Genomic DNA, 23,664 nt, shown 5'->3' with positions numbered 1-23,664 from the left:
TTTATTAAAAAATCAAAGTAACATTATTAGTAGTATTTTGTATCAATTTCTATCTATATATATATTTATAATATATTATACAAGTTTTATTCTTTTAACCATTTTCTCATTAATTTATTACTTTCTAAAGTTTTCTTAAATAATTTCTTTTCAAATTCATCAAGGGTATACATAAATTCATTACTAATTTGTTTATTAGCATTATTAGCAAAATTATTAATTTCAAATGCTCGTTCTTTTAACATATTCATGACATTTTCAATTAATATTGTATCATTAAACATTAAACACCATTTTTCAACCATTGAATAATAATTTGGTAATAATTTATGTAAATCAACTGATATTGGACTTGTTTTCATGGCACTTATAACTTTGACATTAATAAAATCAGGATCGGATAAATCAATAAAGTTTTCTGAACTTTCTTCCAGAATATTTAAAATTGCTAATATTTCAGCTAACCATAATGGTAATTCTACTTTTGTATCTTTTTGAATTGGTTTACCTGGATTACCTTCTAAATAACCTAATCCTGGTACTGTAATATTAAAACGACATGGAATCTTTTCAGCATCTGTTAGTATATCATCTAGGTCATAGTAATTATTACTACTGGACATTTCCCACTTCTGAGTATATATGTGTTTATGGAATGGTTTTTGTTCAAACAAAATAAGAGAAATCCCCAAGTCTATTTTGAAAATCAAAAATAGACTTAAAGACAAAAGACGCGTTAAATTTATTCAAAATTTAATTAATTATTCTTTTTTTTTTTCTTTTCTTTTGGCTCAAGAGATTCTTCTCTTTTTTTAACCTTTGGATTTTTACAACCAAAAAGGGGTTTGATACTTGATTATTGCGAAGAAGAAGAAGAAGTATGCTCTTTGACAATCAATTGAGTTACATCTACTAATGTATGACCTTCTAGCTGGTTTGTTCTTTAGAGATAATGCCAAGACTGGAAATGAACGTATACATTATGATCAAATGCTATTGTTGCAAAACGACTGTCACGATCAAGTTAAATTGTATCAATGCTTCTTCTTAGTAAGTCTACACAATGAGCAACAACTTGGAGATATCAAAGGCTCTATGTTGTATGGTACAATAAATATATGCTATCGAATGGAGGGGGAGAGAAATCTTGGCATAATAGAGAGAGAGAGACAATAGGATATAGTAGATTCACCGACAGACAAAAGAAAAAATAGATACTCATCACTTTTCTTATCATTTTTTGGTTACAAAGTTTTAATATCACCACACACTTTGAACTGCTATTACATATTTTGCTATTATTTCATTTCAACAATTTACATTAAGCCTTGGCTAAATAAGTTGGCTCCTTATATACCAAAGAGATTTTCCAAAACATCCTGGGGTAACAAACCTTATAAGTAACTCCCTCCCCACCCCCCGACTTTCTGTGTCCAACCCCACAACCCCTTAATTTACTACGAACAAATACTGATACATAATGCAAACTCCAATACCAAATGGGCCATATAAGAGTACATCTGACTCTGACAGAGATACCAACGACCATCCTAATCCCGTTATGCACAAGTTACAATCAGATGACTTAGCTTGCAATGTGGCGAGAGCAGATTCACCCCGCCTAGTATTAACACACGCAACCGACTCCGAATCACGTAGTGAGATAGAGGATTTATTATCTCCTTCATATTTAAGTACACCTATATTGAATGACACCAACTTGCTTTCCGCCAATGTGGAAATAAATGAAAATATCTCCGAACACACTCCATTATTAGTTCATAACAACCCTTCGAGCAACAATCACGCTCATGGGTATTTCAAGAGATTCATACATTTTTTTGATGCAAGAAAGATTGGGATATTGATTCTTATGGTGTTTTTAATGAGTATTTTTGGTGTTGTCATATATCTCACGATAACCGATATAGACAAAGCTGTCAATAGAGCAGTGGAAGTGAACCTAGAAACAGTGGGCATATCTGGACTTACACCATTTGGATTAAATGCTCATATTATGGGATCAGTGAATGTTAATTATGATAAAGTTGATAAGTTCTTTCAACGGAATTTCTTGAAATTTGGTTCTCTGATGTTAGGAACTTTAATTATAACCAATATTGAACCAATGGAAATTTATACTAGGTTTATAGATGTAGATAGTCCATTTTTACATATGGTGGATTCATTACCTCCTCCATTAGAAGTTTTAATTGGTCATAATCAGACCACTCTGTTTGATTTCATTTCAGAATGCACTTTTGCCGATTCCAATTTCTTGGAAATATTAAAATATTACAACCAGATTCAATCAGGAGATGTGGATATGGATGTTAAGGGAATTGTTACTGCTAATATGAGATCTCATTTCATAAGTGTTAATGTATCCGACGTTGAAATTCATCAATTTGTAAGAGTATCCAAGGACATTATGTTACCAGAAGTAAACCTAGAAACACTAAGTGTTTCAACAATAGAAGGATCAATTGAAATTGAAGCATTTATAAAGATAATGACCGATTACGCTGTTGATTTATCGTTGGATAGTATGAATTGGAATTTATTATTAGAAAATTGTGACCAAGGGTTGATCGAAGTTGGTGATTGGACAAGTGGACCTACTTTAATTCGACCACAAGTTCCAATTTCGGTTAATGTAAATGGATCTATTGCATCTGTACCTCAAGAATTATTAAAAGAATGCCCCGGTGATGGTCTAAGTCCATTTAATCGATTGATTCAAAATTATTTAAATGAATTACCAATTGAAATATACTTAAGAGCAAGTAAAGACCAAAATAGTAATTCACTTCCGGAATGGTTACTTGATTTCTTAACTGAGATGAATCAAAAGATTTCAATTAAATTACCTCCAATGTATGCATCTCCTCTCACGGGAGTGGAAATTTCATCTTCGGATATTTTTGTGAATGATGAACAACATTCTGAAAGAGATTCATTTATTACAAATTTAAATACAAATCTTTCAATGTGGATTGAAAATCCCGTAGGGGTTGAATTTTCAGTTCCGAGATTTAAATCTAATTTTACAATTCAAGAGAATGAAATTAGTGATGTTTTGATTAAAGGTGGTTCAACTTCGGGATATAATCATGTTAATATTACTGAAATTTTAGGATTTCTCAATCTTGCATTAACAATGGACAATCTTGAAATTGATGTATTGAATCCTTCAAGATTGGGGAAATTATTCAATTCCTTAATTCATAATAATATTTTAGATAATGAATTACTATACTTAGTCTTGGAAGTTCAGGATTTATATGTTGAAACCCCAATTATGAACACCAAGATTAGTAATTTGAAGTTTCAACCATTTCAATTAATGCCCAAAATGGTATCACCTTCCGCTTATGATTCTTCATCATTTGAGAAATTACTTGATCAATTGAACACTACTATCAATTCCATTTACTTGCTTGAATCTACCGAACATGAACTTAGAATTTTAGCAGACGTATCCGTGTTCAATCCAACTAATTTCACCTTGGACTTGCCGAATGAAGAAATAACCATTGGTGTGCAATATAATGATACATTATTAGGTCATGCAACCTTAAAGGACGTTTATATACCAAAACAAGAAAAGGTTAATGTCTCCGTTGAAAGTGTGATTTATTCCAAATCTTATAAGGACAAATCAAAATTAGAATATTTCTTGAGTTCTTATGTTTCAGGTGGTGATAATTCTAGTTTGATTATTGATATTGTTGATAATAAGGTTAAGAATAATCATGGATTGAATGAATTTATTCAAGAACTTTCTTTCCCTAATATAACATTACCAAATGTTGACTTGTCATATCCAGAAGAAGAAGTCAACCTGGACTCCAAGAATGAGATTACAACAAACTCATGTCCATTCATATTAGAGGCAACGATACATTTATTCACCTCCGAAGTTGAATTAACGGTATATAACCCAATTTCAAATTCAGAACTACAAATTGAAGTATTTCAAGCAGAAGCAAAACATCAAGATCAAATATTGGGATATTTATTACAAAGAGAATGTCTTGTTGTTCCTCCAGGAATTTATAAGACACCAAAATTGGGAATTAAGATAAATTCAATTGGGATGGATATTTTAAGAAAAGCAATAAATGGAGAATTGAATGTTGAGGTTATGGCTGTACTTAATGTAACATTAGATCAATTCGATGTACAATTGTTATATAAAGGAAGTGGATTAAAGTCAAAAATCAGATTCTAACATTTTTTATAGACTATTAATATACATAAAATTTAAATTGAATGTTTCAAAGCAATAATGTCTCTTCAAGTCTTGTCGTCATACAAACTTTTCACACTCGGAGACTTGAAGTGTCTGAACCATATCATCTGAAAATTCTTCCTCTTAACCTATTAACCATAAAAGCAATAATCTAAAAAACATAGAATTCTTACGTACATTATAACTATATGGACATATATCTCTTTAGACTCCCCAAACTTTCACTAATTTATCATCACCTGCACTAGCCCATAATTTCCCAAAATCTTTCCCACCAACAAACCCACCATTAGAATTCCAATCAACACAATTACATAATCCATTATGAGCCTTAATTCTGGAAATCAATGCACCTGAATGCAATTTCCAGAAATAAACATATCCATCATCACTCCCACTCAACACCAACTCTTCTTCTTCAGTCTCTTCATTTAAATATCCAAATGATGATCTCACAATATATGTAGATTGTGAATGTCCGATATATTTATGATATAATACCGGTGGCATAATTGAAATATTCCAAACTTGTAATTCTTCAGGTGCACTAGATAACAATAAATATTTCCCATTTTTGGAAATTGAACAAGATGTAAGTCTTCCCTTTAGATTTATACTGGCGATTCTTCTAGTTGTAGAATCTTCATTTAAAACATCAGGAATTTTATAAAAATGTAATTGTTTATCATTATTAGCCGTTATCAACATTTTCCCATCCGGAGTGATGGTTAAATCATTAATCCTATTGAAATTACTTTCAAGAGTTTTCTTGATTGAATTGGACGTGTTGGCAACATTGTTATTATTATGTTGACTACTACTATCGGTTGCTTCATCGACAGGTTGCATGGTTACATCATCATCCTTTTTGGCAGCTTGCTGTTGAAGCAGCAACAGTGAATCCTCTTTCATAGAATCTTCATGTTGTAACATCATCCCATCTTCATCTTCATCATCCTCATCTTCATCCTCATCTTCTATATTTCCATAAAAATCAAATAATTCAACTCCTTCACAATTATATGCTTTCAAAACTTTATCAGGAGATCCAATTATGAATTGAGGAGATTCATTAGATTCGATTTTCCCAGTTGGTTTAATTTCAGGTAAGAATTCACAAGTCCAGGTTTTTATATCTTGACCCAAAGTAAAACAAACAATTAATTTAAATGCATTATCAGACATAGGATCTATCGCACTACCAGAACCAACACTAGTACTTCTAGTTATTCTCTTTTTGTTATGATGAATTCCTGCCACTGACCAGATTCTTACCACGGTATCTAAACAACAACTTACGATATATTGTTCATTTGGATCCCAACAACAATAAATGACGGCTTTTTTCTTGCCATTACTATTTGGTCTTGTTGAAAGGGGGATGAATGCAGAATTATCGGCTGCTGTTGTAGGTTCTAAGATTTTAATTAATTTGAAATTGTCTAATACATCATATAAGATTAATTTACCATCTAATGAACCTGAAACCAAAAATCTTCCACTGGGAGAAAATTTAACAAACCAAACTTCATTAGTATGTTGATTTAATGTATGTAGTAATTGTCCATTATTGGAAAATCTAGTTCCTTGGAAATTTTCTACATCTAATGGTAATGAAAGAACTTCATGTTGATTGATTTTTCTCTTTTCTTGTAATGTTCTTGGAGGTAAATAATTAGGAAATTGTGATTGTTGATATTTTATAGCTTGTTCAATTAAAGTATGTAAATAATTTTTAGGAATTCTAGAAACTTGATTGAAAATCAGTTGTTGATTCATGACAAATAAATCTTTAAATAATAATTGTGGAAACATTCCTAAATTATTTTTACCTACAGTATCATCTTCATCAAGTTTATAACCAAATAGATACTTTGAATTTAAGATTGGTTTATCTTGTACTAATCCTAATAATAAACTTGATTCTTGTTGTCTATTCAATTGTTGTAATATTTGATAATCAAAACAGTGACTAAATTCGGCATCGATTGATATTTCATCCAATAATGGAATTAGGCTAGTAGATAAGAATTGTAATTTATCATCGATTGAAGGAATATTCCCAGGGGTGGTGGTAGTTGTAGTTGTATTGAATATTGTATCTAAGAATTGAATTCTTCTAATAAGATATAATATCAAAACTAGCAATGATTTAACATTTGATCCTTGATAATTTAATAAAGCAATAAATTCATCTGATTCTGAATGTTCATTATTAATTATAGATGTAAGATATTTATTTAATGAATCATAATCACCTGATTTTAATCCAGTAAAGAACCAATCGATAATTTGTGAATATTCAGGGGTAGAAGCTGTTACGGTGGTTGCAGATTGCTGTTGCTGCTGTTGTTGTTGTCTTATAGTAGTTAATAATTGATCAGAAATATCTCCATAGTTTAAGTCTTGTAATGTCTTTATAATGAGCTCTAGTACAAATTCATTGGATATCATTCTTAGTTGGTTTTCTTTAATTTACAAATCAGTAACTATGGGATGATATGAATTGAATTGTAAATCGTGGAGAGATTTAAATTGATAAGGAATTGTTGAGTCGTGTACCTATGATCAATAGAAAAAAATGAGCATTTCAACAGGTCGTGCGAATATTCCAAATGGATACCTGAAAAACTGAAAAACTTACTGTATGAATCTAAAGCAAGACAGACACGCCATTGGAATATTGATGCTTTGTGTCAAGGCTTACAAACCATGTTCCCAGTATCAGATGGTGATGAATGCTCATTATTGTAGAGAAATTTTTTACATTAGCTTGCAGTTCTTAAGACAATTTAGGACTGTTTGAAGATTAGTAACAACTGACTGTTTTTTGAAACATAGAATCATGACCAAATACAGAGGAAAATTGGTTCTTGTATCGTTTGAATCGAAACTGGTATAATTGAATCTATGGAAACACCCATCAAACATAGTGAATATTTTAGTAACCACATATTCTGCCCCAATTTCTACTTGGACTGTTTCTTAACAAAAATTTCAAATAATTTGGCTGCAATTTATCTTTTTCTCACAGAAATTATAAAGCCAATGGAAATATAAATGTTTTGAAAAGAGTACCCTTCACATCTCTTCAAAACCTATAATCATTTTATCTAGAGATTATAATAGCTTCATTCACATATTATATCCATAATGGTTATTTACACTAACATTCAAAGTTAAATCTAGCCTAGATGGTGGTTTTGTAAGTAGATTTCGATTATTTTGTCCATTGCAATTGACCGCCTACTATAGTATAGCCTGTCTGGATTGTTGTTGGATAGATGATCTGTGTGTAGTATTAGCATACTTGGCAGTTGAGAATGGAGATCGCAATACTCTACCTTTGAGTTTTTTGAATCTATATCTAAGTATGGATTTTTAATACCTGGTCCAAGAAATTCAAATGGAGTTATAGTTGCCTCAATGGGACAGCGAACTTTGATTGTTTTTGATTGGAGGGGGGGGTCAAGGAAGTGTCATTCGCCAAACGCTTGATTAGCTGCCTATCAAATTATCCACAGACTCTTTCTTGCTGATCAGTTGCCAGTGTTGAAAATCATTCAGTAAACAGCTTTTATTTCTTACAAAATTGGAAGTACCCATTTTCACTCGTCACACTTTGCTGCTACAACGGGGTATGGATTGGTGATCTATCAGTTGTGGTACGTTTGTCTTATTTGTAACAAAACCAAACGTTTGCCAAAATCATACTTGATCAAAGATACATACATCTCCCCTTTATTGACCTTAAGGTTTAAATTGGTCCTACAGGGATAGAATTTTTAAGCGTAGCTGGAAAGCCCATTACCATGAAAGCCCATTAGCATGTCATTCTATTCTTGATGGACATGTCCTTTCATAGGTTCTTCAAAAACATAGTTCCTTCCCATATAATTGGGATTGTAGTTCTTGTCTAAAATTTTATTATTGAAGAAAGCCGATTACGTAAGCGGTTAACAAAGGTGGCTGCAAAAAAAATAATATTTGTTAGTGGGAAAATTCTTGGGCCAAAAAAAAATAAATTGTTGATTCTTTGAGAAAAACTCGGAAAGATTTGGCTTTTAGGGGGAAAGAAAAGAACATTCTATCTAAATCAGAAAAAGAAAGTTCTGTACGGCGTTTTCATTATCTAGATTTTGAATGTGATAAAGATACGACGAAATGAGGAGGCAGAGATGGATGATGATGATCTCAGAGATGAGGAGCAACTTAAAGAATTAATAATAATACATCCAAATAATGAGTCATTATTCTTGTTTTCTTTTTTGGATCTAGGGAAAGACCCTATTTTGGATGGCAAGGCTCCAAAAGGCACAAATAGAAAACAATAAATGGCCTAAAAAGGAGTAAAACAAAGACTTGCATGCATATATATTGTTTACCTCGTATGAGATTTTATAATTATAATATTCCATTTAACTGTTTCTATTTATATAATTCCATACAAAAAAAGTTTATAATCTTATTCTATTAAAATTGCGCTTTTTTGCCACCATCGTAACGTAACCCCTTTATTTCAATGTTGTAAAAAAAAATAAAAAATCCAAAACACGTATCTATCGGTGATAATCTTAATTCCGCTAGCGAAAGTAGCGATCAGTTACATATCTCTCCGCATGACGTAAGGCTGTACCCTCATGGAAGGAACGTTTAAGCTAATGTGTCATCGCCCACAGCCCCACAATAAGTGATATATATGGGGAGAGTGTAACCTGCGAGCATTCTTAAAATCTAATGACTAATAATTCAAGTGACCACCATTGAAAAACAATAATAAATAACAACAACAAGAAGGTGGCAATGATGAACAATAGGGCTGTATTGTTCTTTGCATTTTTACTAAAATTATGTAGTATATTTTAACCGAACTTGTATGACATTTGATTGGCACATGAAAGCAGATAGTCCTAATATAATGCAATTCAAACAACACGCGTTCTTGTCCCTTGTTATGATCCCTGTTTACGAGAATCTCTAGGCACTCATTGCTCAAATATACTGAAAGCTTGTGAAATCTAATCACTTTTTGCTTTTAGTGTAATTTGCGTGCTGACATGTTACAATTTTTTTTACAATTTACAGGAAACAATGGAAAGAGGATACCCTTCGATTGTAAAAGAAAAGTTGGTAACAATTGCGTGGGAAAAGAAAGTTAAGACAGAACCTTAAACGTTTTTATTGTTCAAACATCCCTACTTCAATAGTATTATTGGAAGGAAAAGAAAAACCGTTATTTTAGAACAACCTTCTTTCAAATAATTTTTATTATTAATATAAAAGAAAGTCAAATATTATTATAATTTTATTTTTGCCATCCATTTTATCCGTTAGTAACTTTTTATACTTTAATTTTACAATAGTCATTTGTTTTTCTTTCTTTAGTGTTTATTAAGAAGTCAATTGATCATTTATCTATTACAAATATATATTTATATATATATAGTAATCAATCAAACCCAAATCCATTCGATCAAATCAAATCAATCAACCAATTCCCTATCAATTGATACAAAAAAAAAGAGTCAATCTCTCTTTTTGTGTAAACAAAAAAGGATCTGAAAAATTTATAAAAAAGTTTGGAGGTCTTAGTTTCTTTTTTTGGGCCATTTTTTTTTACAACCAAGCTTTTACTACCACTACACACTGATTACGTATTTGCTGCTTATAGAAATACTTGAAATACGTTTAAGTAAAGAGACAGAATAGACGGTTTATAGATCCATCAATTGCTGGTTACTATAATTATTACTACATATTGGTATTACATTATTGGTCAGAAAATCAATTATATTAGGGGCTTTCCATTAAAAGTCACATTTCCATCAAACTAAATAATAAAATAATTATTTTATTAGAAGAATTATTTTATTTTTTTTGGTTGTTACATTTCCATTAATAAAAAGACAAGCACACAACCCTGTTTTATTTTTAATTTAATTTAATTAAATAAGAGTAAGGCATCTTTGGTTTCTTTATACTAAGACAACTACAACTAGTTTTTACCCAGCCACTACCACTACTAGTACAACCACTACTACTACTACTAAAAGTACAACTATTAAACCTTATAAGGTTCTTATTTTTATTCTCCAGACTTGGATGAATAGTTAAAAGAAAAAAATTAAATATGGCTAGAAAGAGATTTAGAATTTCTAAAGTTTGTGATTTTTGTAAAAAGAGAAAGGTCAAATGTGATTTAGGTAACCCTTGTTCAACTTGTGCCAAGTATGCTAAAGGTGAACCTTGTGTTTATTCTGAAAATATTGTCCATTTTGATTCAGTATCATCAGCATCATCATCAGCGTCATCTATAAGAAGTCGGAAATATCTGCAAGAGGAAGAAGCAATAGCTGAAGAGCTTTCTATTCGAAGTGAAAGTACAGACAGTACTAATAGTATGGGAACTAATAATGTAAACAGACTAGTGCCCATTGACGAATTGGAAATTTCTTCAACCAATACTAGTTATCCCAATTCTATAGTCCAAGATGAATTGGAACAACTTAAACAGAAATTAAAAACCTTGGAAGAATCATTAATCCTTCACAGTGGTGATAATAGTCCCGAAATACAAATGATGAATAATATACAACAACCTTCAACTACAATGCCCCCACTCCTATCATCGTTATCTTCAAGTACCACAATGACTTCGAATATTGATGCGCCACCAATTATTAGTGAATCTGTCTTTACACAGGTGACAACTGCAACCAACAATTTCACCAGTGTACAATCAGTAGATGTTAATAAACTAATAGGATATAATCCTGTTGAGTCAGTTAATGAGACTATCAACTTTTATGATGGTTATTGTCCTACCCATGATAAAGAACCAATTAGACGACGGAACTTTGGCCCATTCTCCTGGATATCCTTGACTAAGATGGACACTGCTTTGGGTAGTTTATGGGGTCAATTAGGTGCAATAAAGGAACAATATAGAATAAAGATGATGGTACCAACGTCAAATGCTCCCCAAGTTGAAAAAGATTTTTCAGAAAAAGTAAATGCTGAGGAAGGTTATAATGATATCCGTCCATATCGTGACGCTGTTAAAGATAATAATACTACTAATGGGAAACTAAAACAAACTCAGCAGCAAGAAGGTAGACTAAATGCCAAAGCTCTTAGTCTTGGACTCCTGTTTTATGAAGGTGGTTTGGATGCCGAAATGGAATTAGTGGAAAAGATTCAACTTGTTTTACCAAAAAGAAGAGCAGTGTGGTTATTATACAAACGATTTTATACTCATCTTTATGCGGCTTTCCCATTTCTTGATGAAGTGATATTTAAGGAACAAATCCAAAAATTGATTGGTTATGAAAATCATCAAGATATACCGACCATGGTTAAAGTTGAGAAAAGATTAGATTTTGCCTATTTGGGAATTTTATTACTCATACTTCGGTTCAGTTATTTATCGCTTTTCAGTAATGAAGCAAAAGTAAATGAAGCCAATTTAAAAACAACTGATCCTTCACCCAAAGCTCAACAATTGAAATATTTATTGAATAATCCCGTGAATATAGATGTAGTTGATGTAGCTCAATCTTGTTTAGATCAATTTAGTTTGATGAGGAGTATTAATATGACAATCATGCAATTGGCATTATATACAAGATTATATCATCAATACTCACCTGAAGATGGTGATGGAATTAATGGAGGTGATGCACAAGTATTTAATGCAATTTTGATTCAGATGGCTTATACTTTGGGATTACATCGAGAACCTGATATGTTCCCCGATGCATGTAATGACGAGAAGGTTAATAATTTAGGAAGGAAGATTTGGTATTATTTATTAATCACAGATATAAATGATTCATTGGCGAATGGAACATTAGTCAACATCGATAAAGATTCTTTTGACACTCGACCACCGGCATACAAACCCGGGAATGAAAATTGTATTGATGTGGAATTGGAAAAATTGACATGTCAATGTCTTGCGCAATTTGAAAATTCTTATGAAGGATTATATGATTTATTAACCAAAATTTTGAAATTAAAAGGACTGATTAAAATGACTGAATTGGCAGAGAAATTGAATTATTTGGAAGGAAATTTTATGGAAAGATTTCATGATATCATTAATCATTTTGATGTTGCTGAAGATGTTACCCAATTGATGATACCTAGATCTTTAAGGATGAAGATTTATTTTACTTGTAATTTTTTCATTGTTTCTATTTATTTACATATTTTCAATCATTATGAACGGAAAGCAAATACTGAATTGGCATATTATTATCTTAAGAAGATTTTTGTTGTTGTCATATTGGAATCAATGCCATTCTTTTGTGAATGTGTAAGTCATAGTCATATGTTATTATTTAGAGAATCAACTGATTTGGTGGTAATTCCAGGATATGAAACCGTGGCTCATAAATCATTATTAGTTATTTCTGCAGTTTATTTAAGAATAAGATCGACTATTTCAATATTACAATCAAGATATGATCATACTACAAGAATGAAATCAAGTCATCCAACCGATGATAAATATAGAATTAGGTATCAGAAATTGAATAAGATTGCTGAATTATTACTCAGATGTCGTGATGTATTTAGAGAAGGAATCGCAAAATTATCCCATCGGTATTATTATGCTTGGAGAATTACGAAAGCCCAAAATTTCTTAAGTAATGTGATTAATAGAGATGATTTCATTCAACAATATCGACCTGCAAATGGGTCTGCCATGTCATTTAGTCTTGATATGTTGGATGAATTGGAATTTATAATTGAAAGATCGTTGGCAAAGGTTCAAGAAACTAAAAAGAAACCAAAGTTTAAGAATGTTAATCCATATCAAAGAACTCCTACGTCTACTACTACACCACCTACCAATGCCACCATCAACAACAATAATAATTCCAACGGTAACGGATTTCCATATTCTGCCACTCCGTTATTTGGTACTTCTACATCAAACTCGGAGGTAGATATGAATGAATATAAACCCAATGAACAAATTGATTCCATTTGGTTAAGTATGATGAATATGAAGAATGAATTTGGTGATCCAGGATCTAAATATGGATTATCTAATCCTGGAGCTGCTAATATGAGTAATAATAATTTAGGAAATGTTGGATCAGGGATAATTGCAAATGGTACATTGGTTGATCCTTTGTATAATAGTATGAGTACTCCCGCTTTTCCTGGTATTGAAACGAGTAATAATAATGTAGGGTTTAGTCCTATGCCCCAGATTGATGCTATTAATACTAATGACTTATTTGAGAACTTTCCAATTGATGAATTATTTAAAGACTTTTCATGATGTGGAAGGTTTATTTGATTTATGTTTGGGTTTTTTGTTCTTACATATGGCTATGTCTTTGTATTTGTTTAGTTTTAAGAACGATGAATGTTGTGTATCTATTTATGTTAATGCCTTGTATATATATATATGTATCTATGATGATTAAAGAAAGGATGTTTTATATAATCTAATAAAGAATTTGTTACTATTATTTTGTATTCCAAATGTACATTGTATTGGTACTCTTGTAAAGTAAGATATGTGATGAATTATCAGGATAAATGCTGATAATGTCCCAATGTGAGTCAACTCCAATAGAATCCATCCAAGAAGAACCAATATCCTTATATGTATACTTGGTGCAGGTTCCTTTATTACCTCCGATTAATTTGAACAGTGACAAATTTTCATCTTGAATGACTTGCTGTCTTTGGAAACTACTAATAACAGTCAAATACTCATACTTCTCATATTCATCCAACTCATCCAAGTCTTCATCCCTATTAATCTCAATAACTTCATTCTCTGGACTAGGAATATCTCCAGATTCCAATGTAGTAGTCACTTGTACTTCAGAAAACAATTGTTTAATCACATATTCTACTTCTGAAGAAATCGAATCTATGAGAATCTTATATCTATATTTCGCATAATATGAACCTCCATGACCAACTTTATCCATCTTCAATTTCTTAATTGTCCAATTCGGCCCAGGGGGCACTTTTTGAAAATTGTCTTGATTTAGCAATATTGTAATCTTTCCATCCCGAAATTCAAAACTTTCTAATAATTCTGTCGTTTGTAATGAGAGTTGATCAATTGGGATTGCAAGTATGAACTTTTTGGTCTGGAGAAGGTCCCATAGATTATTCGTTGTCTGTTGAACAATTCGTACTTTTGGTGATGGGGGTGGTGATGAAGGTGATGATGTGATATATTGTACCTTTTTAAAATAAGGATATGTTTTGGATATGGCTGAGAAGTGCTTTTGGATAGTTGTAGAATCTGGATTCTTGATAATAGTTAGACTTAATGGCATTATGAAAGTGTATGTATGGGGTTGGGGTTCTTAGTTCGAAGTGAATGGCATCTCACAGGAAACTGAAAAATCGCATCGCTCCAATAAATCTTAAATTGAGAAATATTGTTATTAACAAAACATTGTATGCTAGCACCACGAGAGTTAACATCTCGTAAGAGATCTGTTTAGAGTAAAGCAGGTAGTTACTTCAGATAGTCATAAATACTACCAGAACAGATTTTGTAATTACTTTCATGGGTATATTTTTATACTTACTTACGAAGATAGCTATGTATGTCCGAGAAACAACTCCTTCTTATGTCCACGGACTTAAATCTCCCATTGACATTGGGGTAGTCTTCCCCCTCTGTGTCAAGGCCCAGGATGTGTGGATGACCAGAATACTCTGTTCCACGCAAACTCAAAGAACTTCCTTTATTAGAATGCTTTCCGCCCATATTATCACTTGCATGTTGCAAGCATCTGCAGAATTACGCTTAGTAATTGATCGTTTTCACAAGCTGCAGCAACTCTCTCTTTATCATTTAATTGTTTATTGACTTGATTTTCTGATTGATGGGAACCTTCTTTAATTAAAATTCTGATTCTAAATCTTGCCGGAAGACTTCGTTCCAATCTAACTCTAATCCCTAATCCAATCAATGTTGCCAATGAACAATGAGTAATAGTTGGTGTGATCTTTATTAGTACTTCAGAAATTTGATCTCGTTCATTGTTAGTCACGGTGACATCTGATAGGTTTACTACAGCTAATTGGGCTAATGTAAGTGGATGTTCTGGATCTGATATACTGGATATTAAATCAAATATTTCTTGTTCATCTATTGGGTTTTCACTTTCTTCTAATGAATCTTCAGGTTGTTCAATCAGATCCAGAAATGCCAATGAACATATTTTAGATGCTAATTCTTCATTCTTTTCCTTCTTAGTTTCAGTAACTTGTAACCGTGTTGGTAAATTTGAAACATCGATAACTGTAGGATTTGCATTTATAGGATCACTCATGATTTTTAACTTTGCTTGGTATCTATTAATTTGTTAAGTTATTTCAAGATGCAATTTGTCAAACTTATCATGCAAAAAAAATCACCAAGGTCGAAATACATTTGGTAGCTCGCTTGAACAGTACTTTACACTCTTGTAACTCGTAGATGGTAGTTGAACTTCCTACCAAGATTCATAAAATGGGACAATCCCGGCTTTCCGAAGCCATCACTGACACAATTAACTTAAAGGAATAAATTACGATCAACGTCATTAGGAAAAGCGTTACTGTTATTCTGCTTTACACATTAGTTTCGCAACCACCCTGTTCGCGAAATGATTCAGCATCAAATGAAATACAAGACTTGGATATCTAATCCTAGAAACCCATTACAGTTTAAATCCAGTACAGTCTGATAAATATTGACTTGCAAAGAGGCGTTTTAGAGAGTTTGAGTGTCAACCATGGTACAACAAAATTTCCCAGATATTCCTTTGGGAGTGTTAGGAATCCATTAGTGATTGCATCGACTTCATATTGATATGTTTATACTACCACTAGAAGCTCGTGAACTGGATTAGGCTTCCCATTGACTCAAAAAGCTACAAAATTTTGATCTTCTATTGGGAATAACACTTTATCTCGGAATACCCAATCTGGTTTCCGAATCACTGAAAAAAAGGCAGGTGTATGAAAAAAACACCAAATCAAACTCAATTACAAATGACAATTAAAGAAAGCTCCAAGGAAGGAATTCAACAAGAGATGGAGAATTATAACAAGCTTTATTTACAACAATTGGACCCATTCATCAAGGTACATTTTCAATCTTCATTAAAAGGAACTGAATTATCAAAAACCTTAATCAAACATTTTGATCAATTCAATGTTCATGGAAAGGTATGGGACAATTCAATTATTAGAAATAGACTTTCAAGTGATAAATTTATTATTCAAATAGAAACTGGAGATCAGGTATCCTTTCCTGAAAAACAATCCAAGATTCAACAACCTCATTCTATCTTATCTCCATTTAATGAAAATTCCACACTTTTCCCCAATGGAATATTGGACCATTTATGGTTTGATAAATATATTAATATTGTTCCTTTCAATTTGATTTATATATGTGAGCTTGGAGAAGTTGAAGATACACCCCAATTTGTCAGGTTTATAAATGATCTAAACGCACAGTTGAATTCAATGGGGACAAATTTAACAGTTATTGTCTGTTCTGAAGATTTACCCGAAGATACCAGATTACAATCATTACGACAAGCAACGGGGTTGACTACTACTAGTACTGGGATAATCTATTTACAAAACCAAAAAGTCACATTGGAGAGAGATATAGAAATGCTTGTATCTTCATTATTACCAAGTTTGAAGAATGTAGCTCATAATTTTTATACCAATATTGAACGTAAAATAGATCAAAGAAATAAGAAATATTATTCATTTCCAACTTCAATTGATAATGTTGATACATCAATTGAATTAACTCCTAAATTTTTAGAAACTAGAAATATCCTTAAACGAGCAATTATGTTTGAATTTATTAATCCTCATAATTTAGAAGAACCAACAAGGCTTTTAGAAATCAGCTATCAAAATCTAAGTATCATATTAAATACTTGTTATAACAACAATCTTTCCGATCATGATAGAAATACAATTGGTCAATTTAGGATCTTATTAGATGTGATAACATTCCATATTGTTCGAAGCTATTTATCTGCCGAAGAACCATTACGGGCTTTAAAAATACATAAATCTCATATCACCAATATCGCAGGAATAATAGGATTAGATAAAAATTGGATATGTACACAATATGAATGGTTGGCTGAATTAATGAAATTAATCCCAGCATCGATTTTATCCGATTTATCAAATCTGACAATTGTGAAACAGCAAGATCATTACAATCGGAATCGTGGGACAATGGTTGCATTTTTTGGAGGGATTCAATTACCGGAGTTTGATGTGATTACAAATCCGGGTTTGATTTATTTAAAAGCATATGGATATATTGAATCATCTGATCGATTAAGAAAGATTAAGAATTTAGAAGCGGCGCTTGAGGAATTAGATAAAGGGCATTCCATGATTCCGCCAGGAGCACATGGACTGGTTGATGAAGGTGGTGATGAGATTTCTTCACTTGTACTGTATGTTAATTGGTTACTCGGAGAAGAATATTTTGCAAGAGGGAATGATGGAGATATTTTGAAAGCAAGTGAATATTATGAAATTGCGTATAGTATCATTGGCCCATCTGAATGGCCAGAGATATCTTGGTTAATCTTACTGAGGTTGGTTCAATGTTATTCGGCTTGTAAGAATAAAAAGCAAGAATTGATTACTATGTTAAGGTTATCACTCATTTCACAAAAAAGTAGATATGCTCCTTCTAGAGGGATTGTTTCTATTTCGAAAGATATATTTTCTGAAAAGGAAATTGAATTGGATATAATTGAACCCAATTTCCCAGATTTATTCGATATTGATATCCTATTGGTGAATGATTTACTTAAACATGAAACTAGTGTTCATGATAAATGTACTTTACAAGTTTGTATAAAATCTTTAGTGAACAAGCAAACTTTGAAATCAATTCTTGGGACAGAAGATGATGATGGTAATATTGATATAAAAGTTATAATCAATCAAATGGATGTTCATTATACAAGAAATGATGCCCGATCAAATAAGATTGGATTCAAGGGAGTTTCAATCACCAATGATTCAAGAAAACCCATAATTGATATTTATTCAATTAAAGGACAAGAATTGGAACATACATTTGTTGATTCAATAAATTTAGAATTTCAAGACACGTATGAAACTAAAACAATCCAACATTCACAACATGCCACCACATCAGGATTATTTCAAGTTGATTCAATCAAGTTACAAATTTCAATCCATTTGATTACCAACACTAATATCATTCGTTTAAATAAGATAGAATTGCATAATTCATTTAATTCTTCCTATCATCATGGGAAATTTTATATAGATGGTAGAAGGAAATTCAAACAAGTTAGATTAAATGGACCAAGTCATAGTATAAGAGTATACCCGGTCCGACCAGATATATGTGTCACCTTAATAACTCCTGAGATTAATTGTTTTATTTCTGGAGAAAAATTGGCAATTCCATTAAGGATAGAATATAAGAATAAACAATTTAATAAACGAGCTCAATTGATAGCAAAAGTGAAAGGAGGGGGGAATAGTGACAATATGCAAGTCAATTGGGATGGATTGAAGGATGATGAACCGTTAGATCTCTTGACCATTGAAGGTGATGAGCATGTGTTATATGTGTTTGCCAGAGATACTACTGATAGTTTACTTACGATTGATATTCAGACGGCTGTTTACGAAGAAGAAGAAGAGCAAGAAGGCGAAGGAGAGGTTGTTGTTTATGACACTGCGGTCTATACATTTCCGATCTTGAAGAGTCCTTTTAATTGTCGTTATTCGATTAAGCCAGCATATCGTGATTGGATGAATGATATGCCGTCTCCATTTATATTAACATCTGCCACGGAGAGAAGTATGCCAATTGCGGTTCGGACATGGCAGGGGAAGCTTGAGCTTATTGATCAGTTTGAGAGTAATAAGTATGGTGAAAGATTGATAGTTGAGGATATTGAATTTAGTATCCTGTCTAAGAATGCAGAGGTATTGGTTGATTTGGCGTCGAAAGAAGAAGAAACGAAAGATATTTTTAGTCAGTTATTTACAACAAAGAGTAAGAGTGGGTTTAGTCATCGAAATGTGATTGTTGTGAATTCTGCTATTGTTAATTGGAGAAGACATGGGGATTTAAAGACAAGCCCAATTAATACATTTGTTACCCCAGAATGGGAAATACCCTTACCATTATCTGAGCCTCGGCTTTTGTTCAGAATAGAACCAGAAGAAGAAAAGGGTATAGCTAAACTTCAATATATTTTGGAGAATCCAACTCCAAGGATATTTAATTTTACGACACAAATGGTTGGATTAGAAGGTTGGTCATTTGAAGATGAGAGGAATTCTATTCCATTGAAACAAAATCCATTTCCTGTATTACCATTTAGTAGACATATAATGGATTTTTATGGGAAATTTGATTCAAAAAATGATAGAATTAGATTACCTCAATTTAAATGTTTTGATGTTCAATATAAAGTCGGATTACCTACATTAGCAATAATGAATAATATCATTCTACAAAATGATAATTTATATTGGTATATTTGAAAAAAATCATGAAATTTAAATTAATTAATTATATAATTATGTCATTATTCTCTCTAGCAAATAAATGAGTGGAGGAGGAGTTATTTATAAATAGAAAAAAATTATATTCTCTAATTAGATGCAATATCAAGTAATTCAATTTCAAAAACTAAAGTTGAATTTGGTGGAATTAAACCTGGGAATCCACGATCTTTATAAGCCAATTCTGATGGAATGGTTAAAACAGCTTTGGAACCTTTATAAATTGGTTGTTCTAAACCTTTTCCAAAGTTGTTAGTAAGGGCAATATCCCAACCTAAAATAGTTCAGTTAGTATATACCATTGGGTATCAATTGAATTAAAAGAAGTAAGTGAATATACATACCAGCAATGACTTGACCAACACCAGCAACACAAGTGAATGGTTTACCTCTATCTCTTGAAGAATCGAATTTCTTACCGTTGGTTAAAGTACCAACGTAATGAATGGTGACTACATCACCTGGTTTAGCAAGAGTTTTACCATCACCTTCTTGAAGAATTTCAATTTTTGGAAGTTGTTCAGACATTGTTGTTAAATTAATTAATAATAATACTAATAATTGATAGTAGTAAAAGTAAAAGTAAATAGAAAGAAGTTAAGTTTAAATTGATTCCTTTTTTGTTTGATGCCCTGTTTCCCACATTTCATTTTATAAAAATTTCAATGTCCATTTGTATATACAGGATAATATAAGCAATTATATACAGGAAGTTTACTACATAAATATTCGAAAGCGGAATAACATAGAAAGAGTCTCCCCCTCTCTTCTTGTTCTTATTTCATTACATTTACTTACATTACTTACATAGATAAGATGACGATATTTGTTTACTGTTGAATGGACAACAATCTCAAAATATAATTAATTAAATTCATGTTTTTATCATGTGTTAAATATTATGTATTTAATAAAGTTAAAGAACACTGCCCCTCCCCACCCCTCCTTCTCTTATTCTTCTTTAATGATGATGGGATAATTAATTGCTTATGATTCAACTTTTTTCTTTCTCTCTCTCTCATTCTTTTTGACTGTTTCTACTTGACTTCCAATCATCGAACTTTTTTATAAAAACTGTGCCTTATTATTGTTACATTGTTTAAAGTTAAATCTTTACCATCTTTTTCTTTTTCATTTTGCCTTCTATTGTTGTTGTTGTGGTTGTCGTAATTCCAAGTCATTATTTATTTTTAGAATATTACCCCTGTTTTCATCTCAAACATCGTCAAAAAAAAAAAGGAAACTATCCAACTTTAATCTTACTATCTATTATTAATTCGTTCAGAATAGACCATGGCAATTTGTGATGTCAAAATAGAAATTGATCGTCATGAAACCGATGGCACATTCACCAATCATGATATAATTAGAGGTACTGTCACATTGGTTGTAACTGATTCTATATCATTAAATTATATTCAAGTAAAATTAGAAGGATTATCTTCGACTCAATTAACTGTATCTACAAGTACTAATAGAAAAGATAGGGATAGGAAAGATAAGATATTAAAAGATGTTCATAAAGTATTATATGATACTGTCATTGTATTCCCACCTGATAATATTCGTCAAGTAAGTTCAGCTAAAGAATTCACTTTAATTCCTGGTAATTATTCTTATCCTTTTCAATTCAAAATTCCTTTAAATAATTCATGTGTTAAAATGACAGGTATAACAAATAAGATTCTGTTTAATAAAAAGACTTTTGATGTTATGATTAATAATGGAAATTTCAATCCTAGTCTCATTTTAAATAATGCCCAGAAATTGATTCAAAATTTTACAACCCCACCTCCAACTGGTTATTCCTCATCATCATCCTCCCTCAATCCTCAATCACAACTGCAGCAGACTACGCCCTATCATATAACATCACAACTACCCCCTTCTTTGAGTGGTAATGGAGAATTTGCTAGTATTAAATATTATGTCAAAGTCACTTGTAAGAGAGCATCATTTTTAAAAACAAATTTACGGGCGTTTGATCCATTCATCTTTCTACCTTTAGATTTAGATGCTCATAATAGACCATTATTAGGACATTCTAGTTATGAAGAATATAAAGAAGTATTTGTAAGGAAAGAATTGACTTTTAGAAATCGAATACCGGAAATTATAGGTGTTAGAGTGCCTAGTCCGAAAAGCAATCCATCATCATCATCAACAACTACTAAACCTACTGCGCTACCTCCTAAGATTACTAATATCCAACCCAAGAAGCCAGGGTTATTACAGAGGTTATTCGATCCTAATTTGGCGGGTAGTAGTAGTAGTAGTACGAGCATTAACAATTATAAAAGGTCACCATCCCCTCCTGCTCAAAAGAAGAAAGAAAATTCATATTTTCCTAAAGTCAAAGCTCAAGATGTTCCATTTTCATTTGAAGTAAGATTCAGACACCCGGCATTTTTGATTCCAACAAAACCGCCATCATTTAAATTGTTTTTAGTTTCAAAATTGAATCCAGATAGATTTACTCTAAGTGAATACAATAGACCAGGGGAATCAAATGGATTAGGTGTGGTTTATTTACAAAAATTGCAAGTTGATTTAACTTCAACAACAATAATTTCAGTATTAGAATCTGATGGGAATACCAAAGAAATACATATGGGTAAGAATGAAGAAGTGATCAATATATGTTCTAATAATTATAAGAATTCAAAATTCGATTTGATGAATTGTAAGAAAAATAAAACTGGTATATCTTCAACAGCAAATAATAATTCAATTTATGAACTTGAAATCCCTAGTGCATATTTCAAGAATTGTATATTACCCGATTTCTTAGCTCCAAGTTTTAAGACCTGTAATATAACCAGAAAATACAATTTAACAATTACAGCTGGATTCTCATGTGAGAAAATTATTGATTTCACAAATCTTCAAGAATTCAACAAGAAGATTAAATATGTTGACCTTCAATGCTCGAACATCAAAGTCTTAAGTGGATTAAATATGACACCTACTCTTCATTCAAATGCATCCTCCAGAACATCATCTGTCCCCAACATCCAACCTCCTCCAGGAAAAATTCCTTCTCCAACCACTACGAGTAGTCCCCCTTCTCCATATCCTATAGAAAAGCCTCCGCCTCCAATGCCAGAAAGACCTTCATCTCCATTGGTCTCCCAACAATCGAGTTCCTCATTGGTAGATGAATTTGGTGAGCTTGGAATGGGTGGTGGGGATGAGTTATTGCCTACCTATGATGATGTGATGCGTGAGGCTACTTATCAGGATGATAGTGAACACCAACGGGCTCGTAGGCGGTATCAGGTGCATGAACAGTATTATAATAACTTAGACTAGGTGGAAGAACTGACTGGGTTGGTGTAGGTGCAATGATAAAAGTGTCTGGCTGTTGTGTTTTGCTTTCTCCTGTGCCATATTTAAGATCCCTTAATGATTTATATTCCTTCGTTACAGTCAAAAGTAGTTCTGAGTTTAGAAGATAATAAGATTGGGCATATAGAAAACTCTATTGTTCAAAAGAATATCATATTTGATTATAAATAGTAATAAACTAAAAATACAAAGCAAAGGTAACTTCGTAGCTTCAATAGCAATCCCTACTTCATCCCCTTCAGTTTCATCTTCAACCTGGTACTAATTACAAATCTTTCCTCCTAATGATCTTCCATATCTGCAGCTTTTTCGTTCTATTTAACTATGTAAAATCGATTTTCCATACAAAAAATCAGAGCAAATTTTTGTCCTCCCTAATCTCTTACACAAATAATATTTGATTTACTTCGAAAATGATTCTCATTTTTTTTTTGCAGCATTTTTAATTTATATTGTAAACCCTCAGATTCCACAAAGAA

General features: G+C 31.9%; 9 protein-coding genes across 9 annotated transcripts; 4 read left to right on the top strand and 5 right to left on the bottom strand. All coding sequences in view use genetic code 12, as the record gives it.

The window, feature by feature from the left end:
• Nucleotides 1-86: 86 nt before the first annotated feature.
• PSF3 (DNA replication protein) lies at nt 87-623 on the bottom strand (the record flags this gene model as incomplete). The annotated part of the gene is made up of 1 exon (XM_049409958.1): nt 87-623. The coding sequence occupies one exon, from the start codon at nt 621-623 to the stop codon at nt 87-89; it is 537 nt and encodes a 178-aa protein (XP_049260815.1).
• Nucleotides 624-1,480: 857 nt separating this feature from the next.
• J8A68_005847 (uncharacterized protein) lies at nt 1,481-4,234 on the top strand (the record flags this gene model as incomplete). The annotated part of the gene is made up of 1 exon (XM_049409957.1): nt 1,481-4,234. One exon carries the CDS (start codon nt 1,481-1,483, stop codon nt 4,232-4,234), a length of 2,754 nt encoding a protein of 917 aa, XP_049260814.1.
• A 225-nt stretch (nt 4,235-4,459) lies between these two features.
• Nucleotides 4,460-6,709, bottom strand: J8A68_005846 (glucose-induced degradation complex subunit; the record flags this gene model as incomplete). The annotated part of the gene is made up of 1 exon (XM_049409956.1): nt 4,460-6,709. The coding sequence occupies one exon, from the start codon at nt 6,707-6,709 to the stop codon at nt 4,460-4,462; it is 2,250 nt and encodes a 749-aa protein (XP_049260813.1).
• Nucleotides 6,710-10,385: 3,676 nt separating this feature from the next.
• Nucleotides 10,386-13,550, top strand: ZCF29 (Zcf29p; the record flags this gene model as incomplete). The annotated part of the gene is made up of 1 exon (XM_049409955.1): nt 10,386-13,550. One exon carries the CDS (start codon nt 10,386-10,388, stop codon nt 13,548-13,550), a length of 3,165 nt encoding a protein of 1,054 aa, XP_049260812.1.
• A 190-nt stretch (nt 13,551-13,740) lies between these two features.
• On the bottom strand, nt 13,741-14,571 carry J8A68_005844 (uncharacterized protein; the record flags this gene model as incomplete). The annotated part of the gene is made up of 1 exon (XM_049409954.1): nt 13,741-14,571. One exon carries the CDS (start codon nt 14,569-14,571, stop codon nt 13,741-13,743), a length of 831 nt encoding a protein of 276 aa, XP_049260811.1.
• A 444-nt stretch (nt 14,572-15,015) lies between these two features.
• J8A68_005843 (iron-sulfur cluster assembly protein) lies at nt 15,016-15,579 on the bottom strand (the record flags this gene model as incomplete). Its single annotated transcript, XM_049409953.1, has 1 exon — nt 15,016-15,579. The coding sequence occupies one exon, from the start codon at nt 15,577-15,579 to the stop codon at nt 15,016-15,018; it is 564 nt and encodes a 187-aa protein (XP_049260810.1).
• Nucleotides 15,580-16,282: 703 nt separating this feature from the next.
• J8A68_005842 (uncharacterized protein) lies at nt 16,283-19,816 on the top strand (the record flags this gene model as incomplete). The annotated part of the gene is made up of 1 exon (XM_049409952.1): nt 16,283-19,816. The coding sequence occupies one exon, from the start codon at nt 16,283-16,285 to the stop codon at nt 19,814-19,816; it is 3,534 nt and encodes a 1,177-aa protein (XP_049260809.1).
• Nucleotides 19,817-19,926: 110 nt separating this feature from the next.
• On the bottom strand, nt 19,927-20,365 carry RBP1 (peptidylprolyl isomerase; the record flags this gene model as incomplete). Its single annotated transcript, XM_049409951.1, has 2 exons — nt 19,927-20,111; nt 20,182-20,365. 2 exons carry the CDS (start codon nt 20,363-20,365, stop codon nt 19,927-19,929), a joined length of 369 nt encoding a protein of 122 aa, XP_049260808.1.
• A 765-nt stretch (nt 20,366-21,130) lies between these two features.
• J8A68_005840 (uncharacterized protein) lies at nt 21,131-23,149 on the top strand (the record flags this gene model as incomplete). Its single annotated transcript, XM_049409949.1, has 1 exon — nt 21,131-23,149. One exon carries the CDS (start codon nt 21,131-21,133, stop codon nt 23,147-23,149), a length of 2,019 nt encoding a protein of 672 aa, XP_049260807.1.
• Nucleotides 23,150-23,664: the final 515 nt, after the last annotated feature.

This window comes from Hemisphaericaspora subhashii, assembly GCF_019202705.1.
Source record: "Hemisphaericaspora subhashii strain CBS 10753 chromosome Unknown scaffold11, whole genome shotgun sequence".
NCBI classification, from domain to species: domain Eukaryota; kingdom Fungi; phylum Ascomycota; class Pichiomycetes; order Serinales; family Debaryomycetaceae; genus Hemisphaericaspora; species Hemisphaericaspora subhashii.
This window is presented reverse-complemented; position numbering and strand designations above follow the sequence as displayed.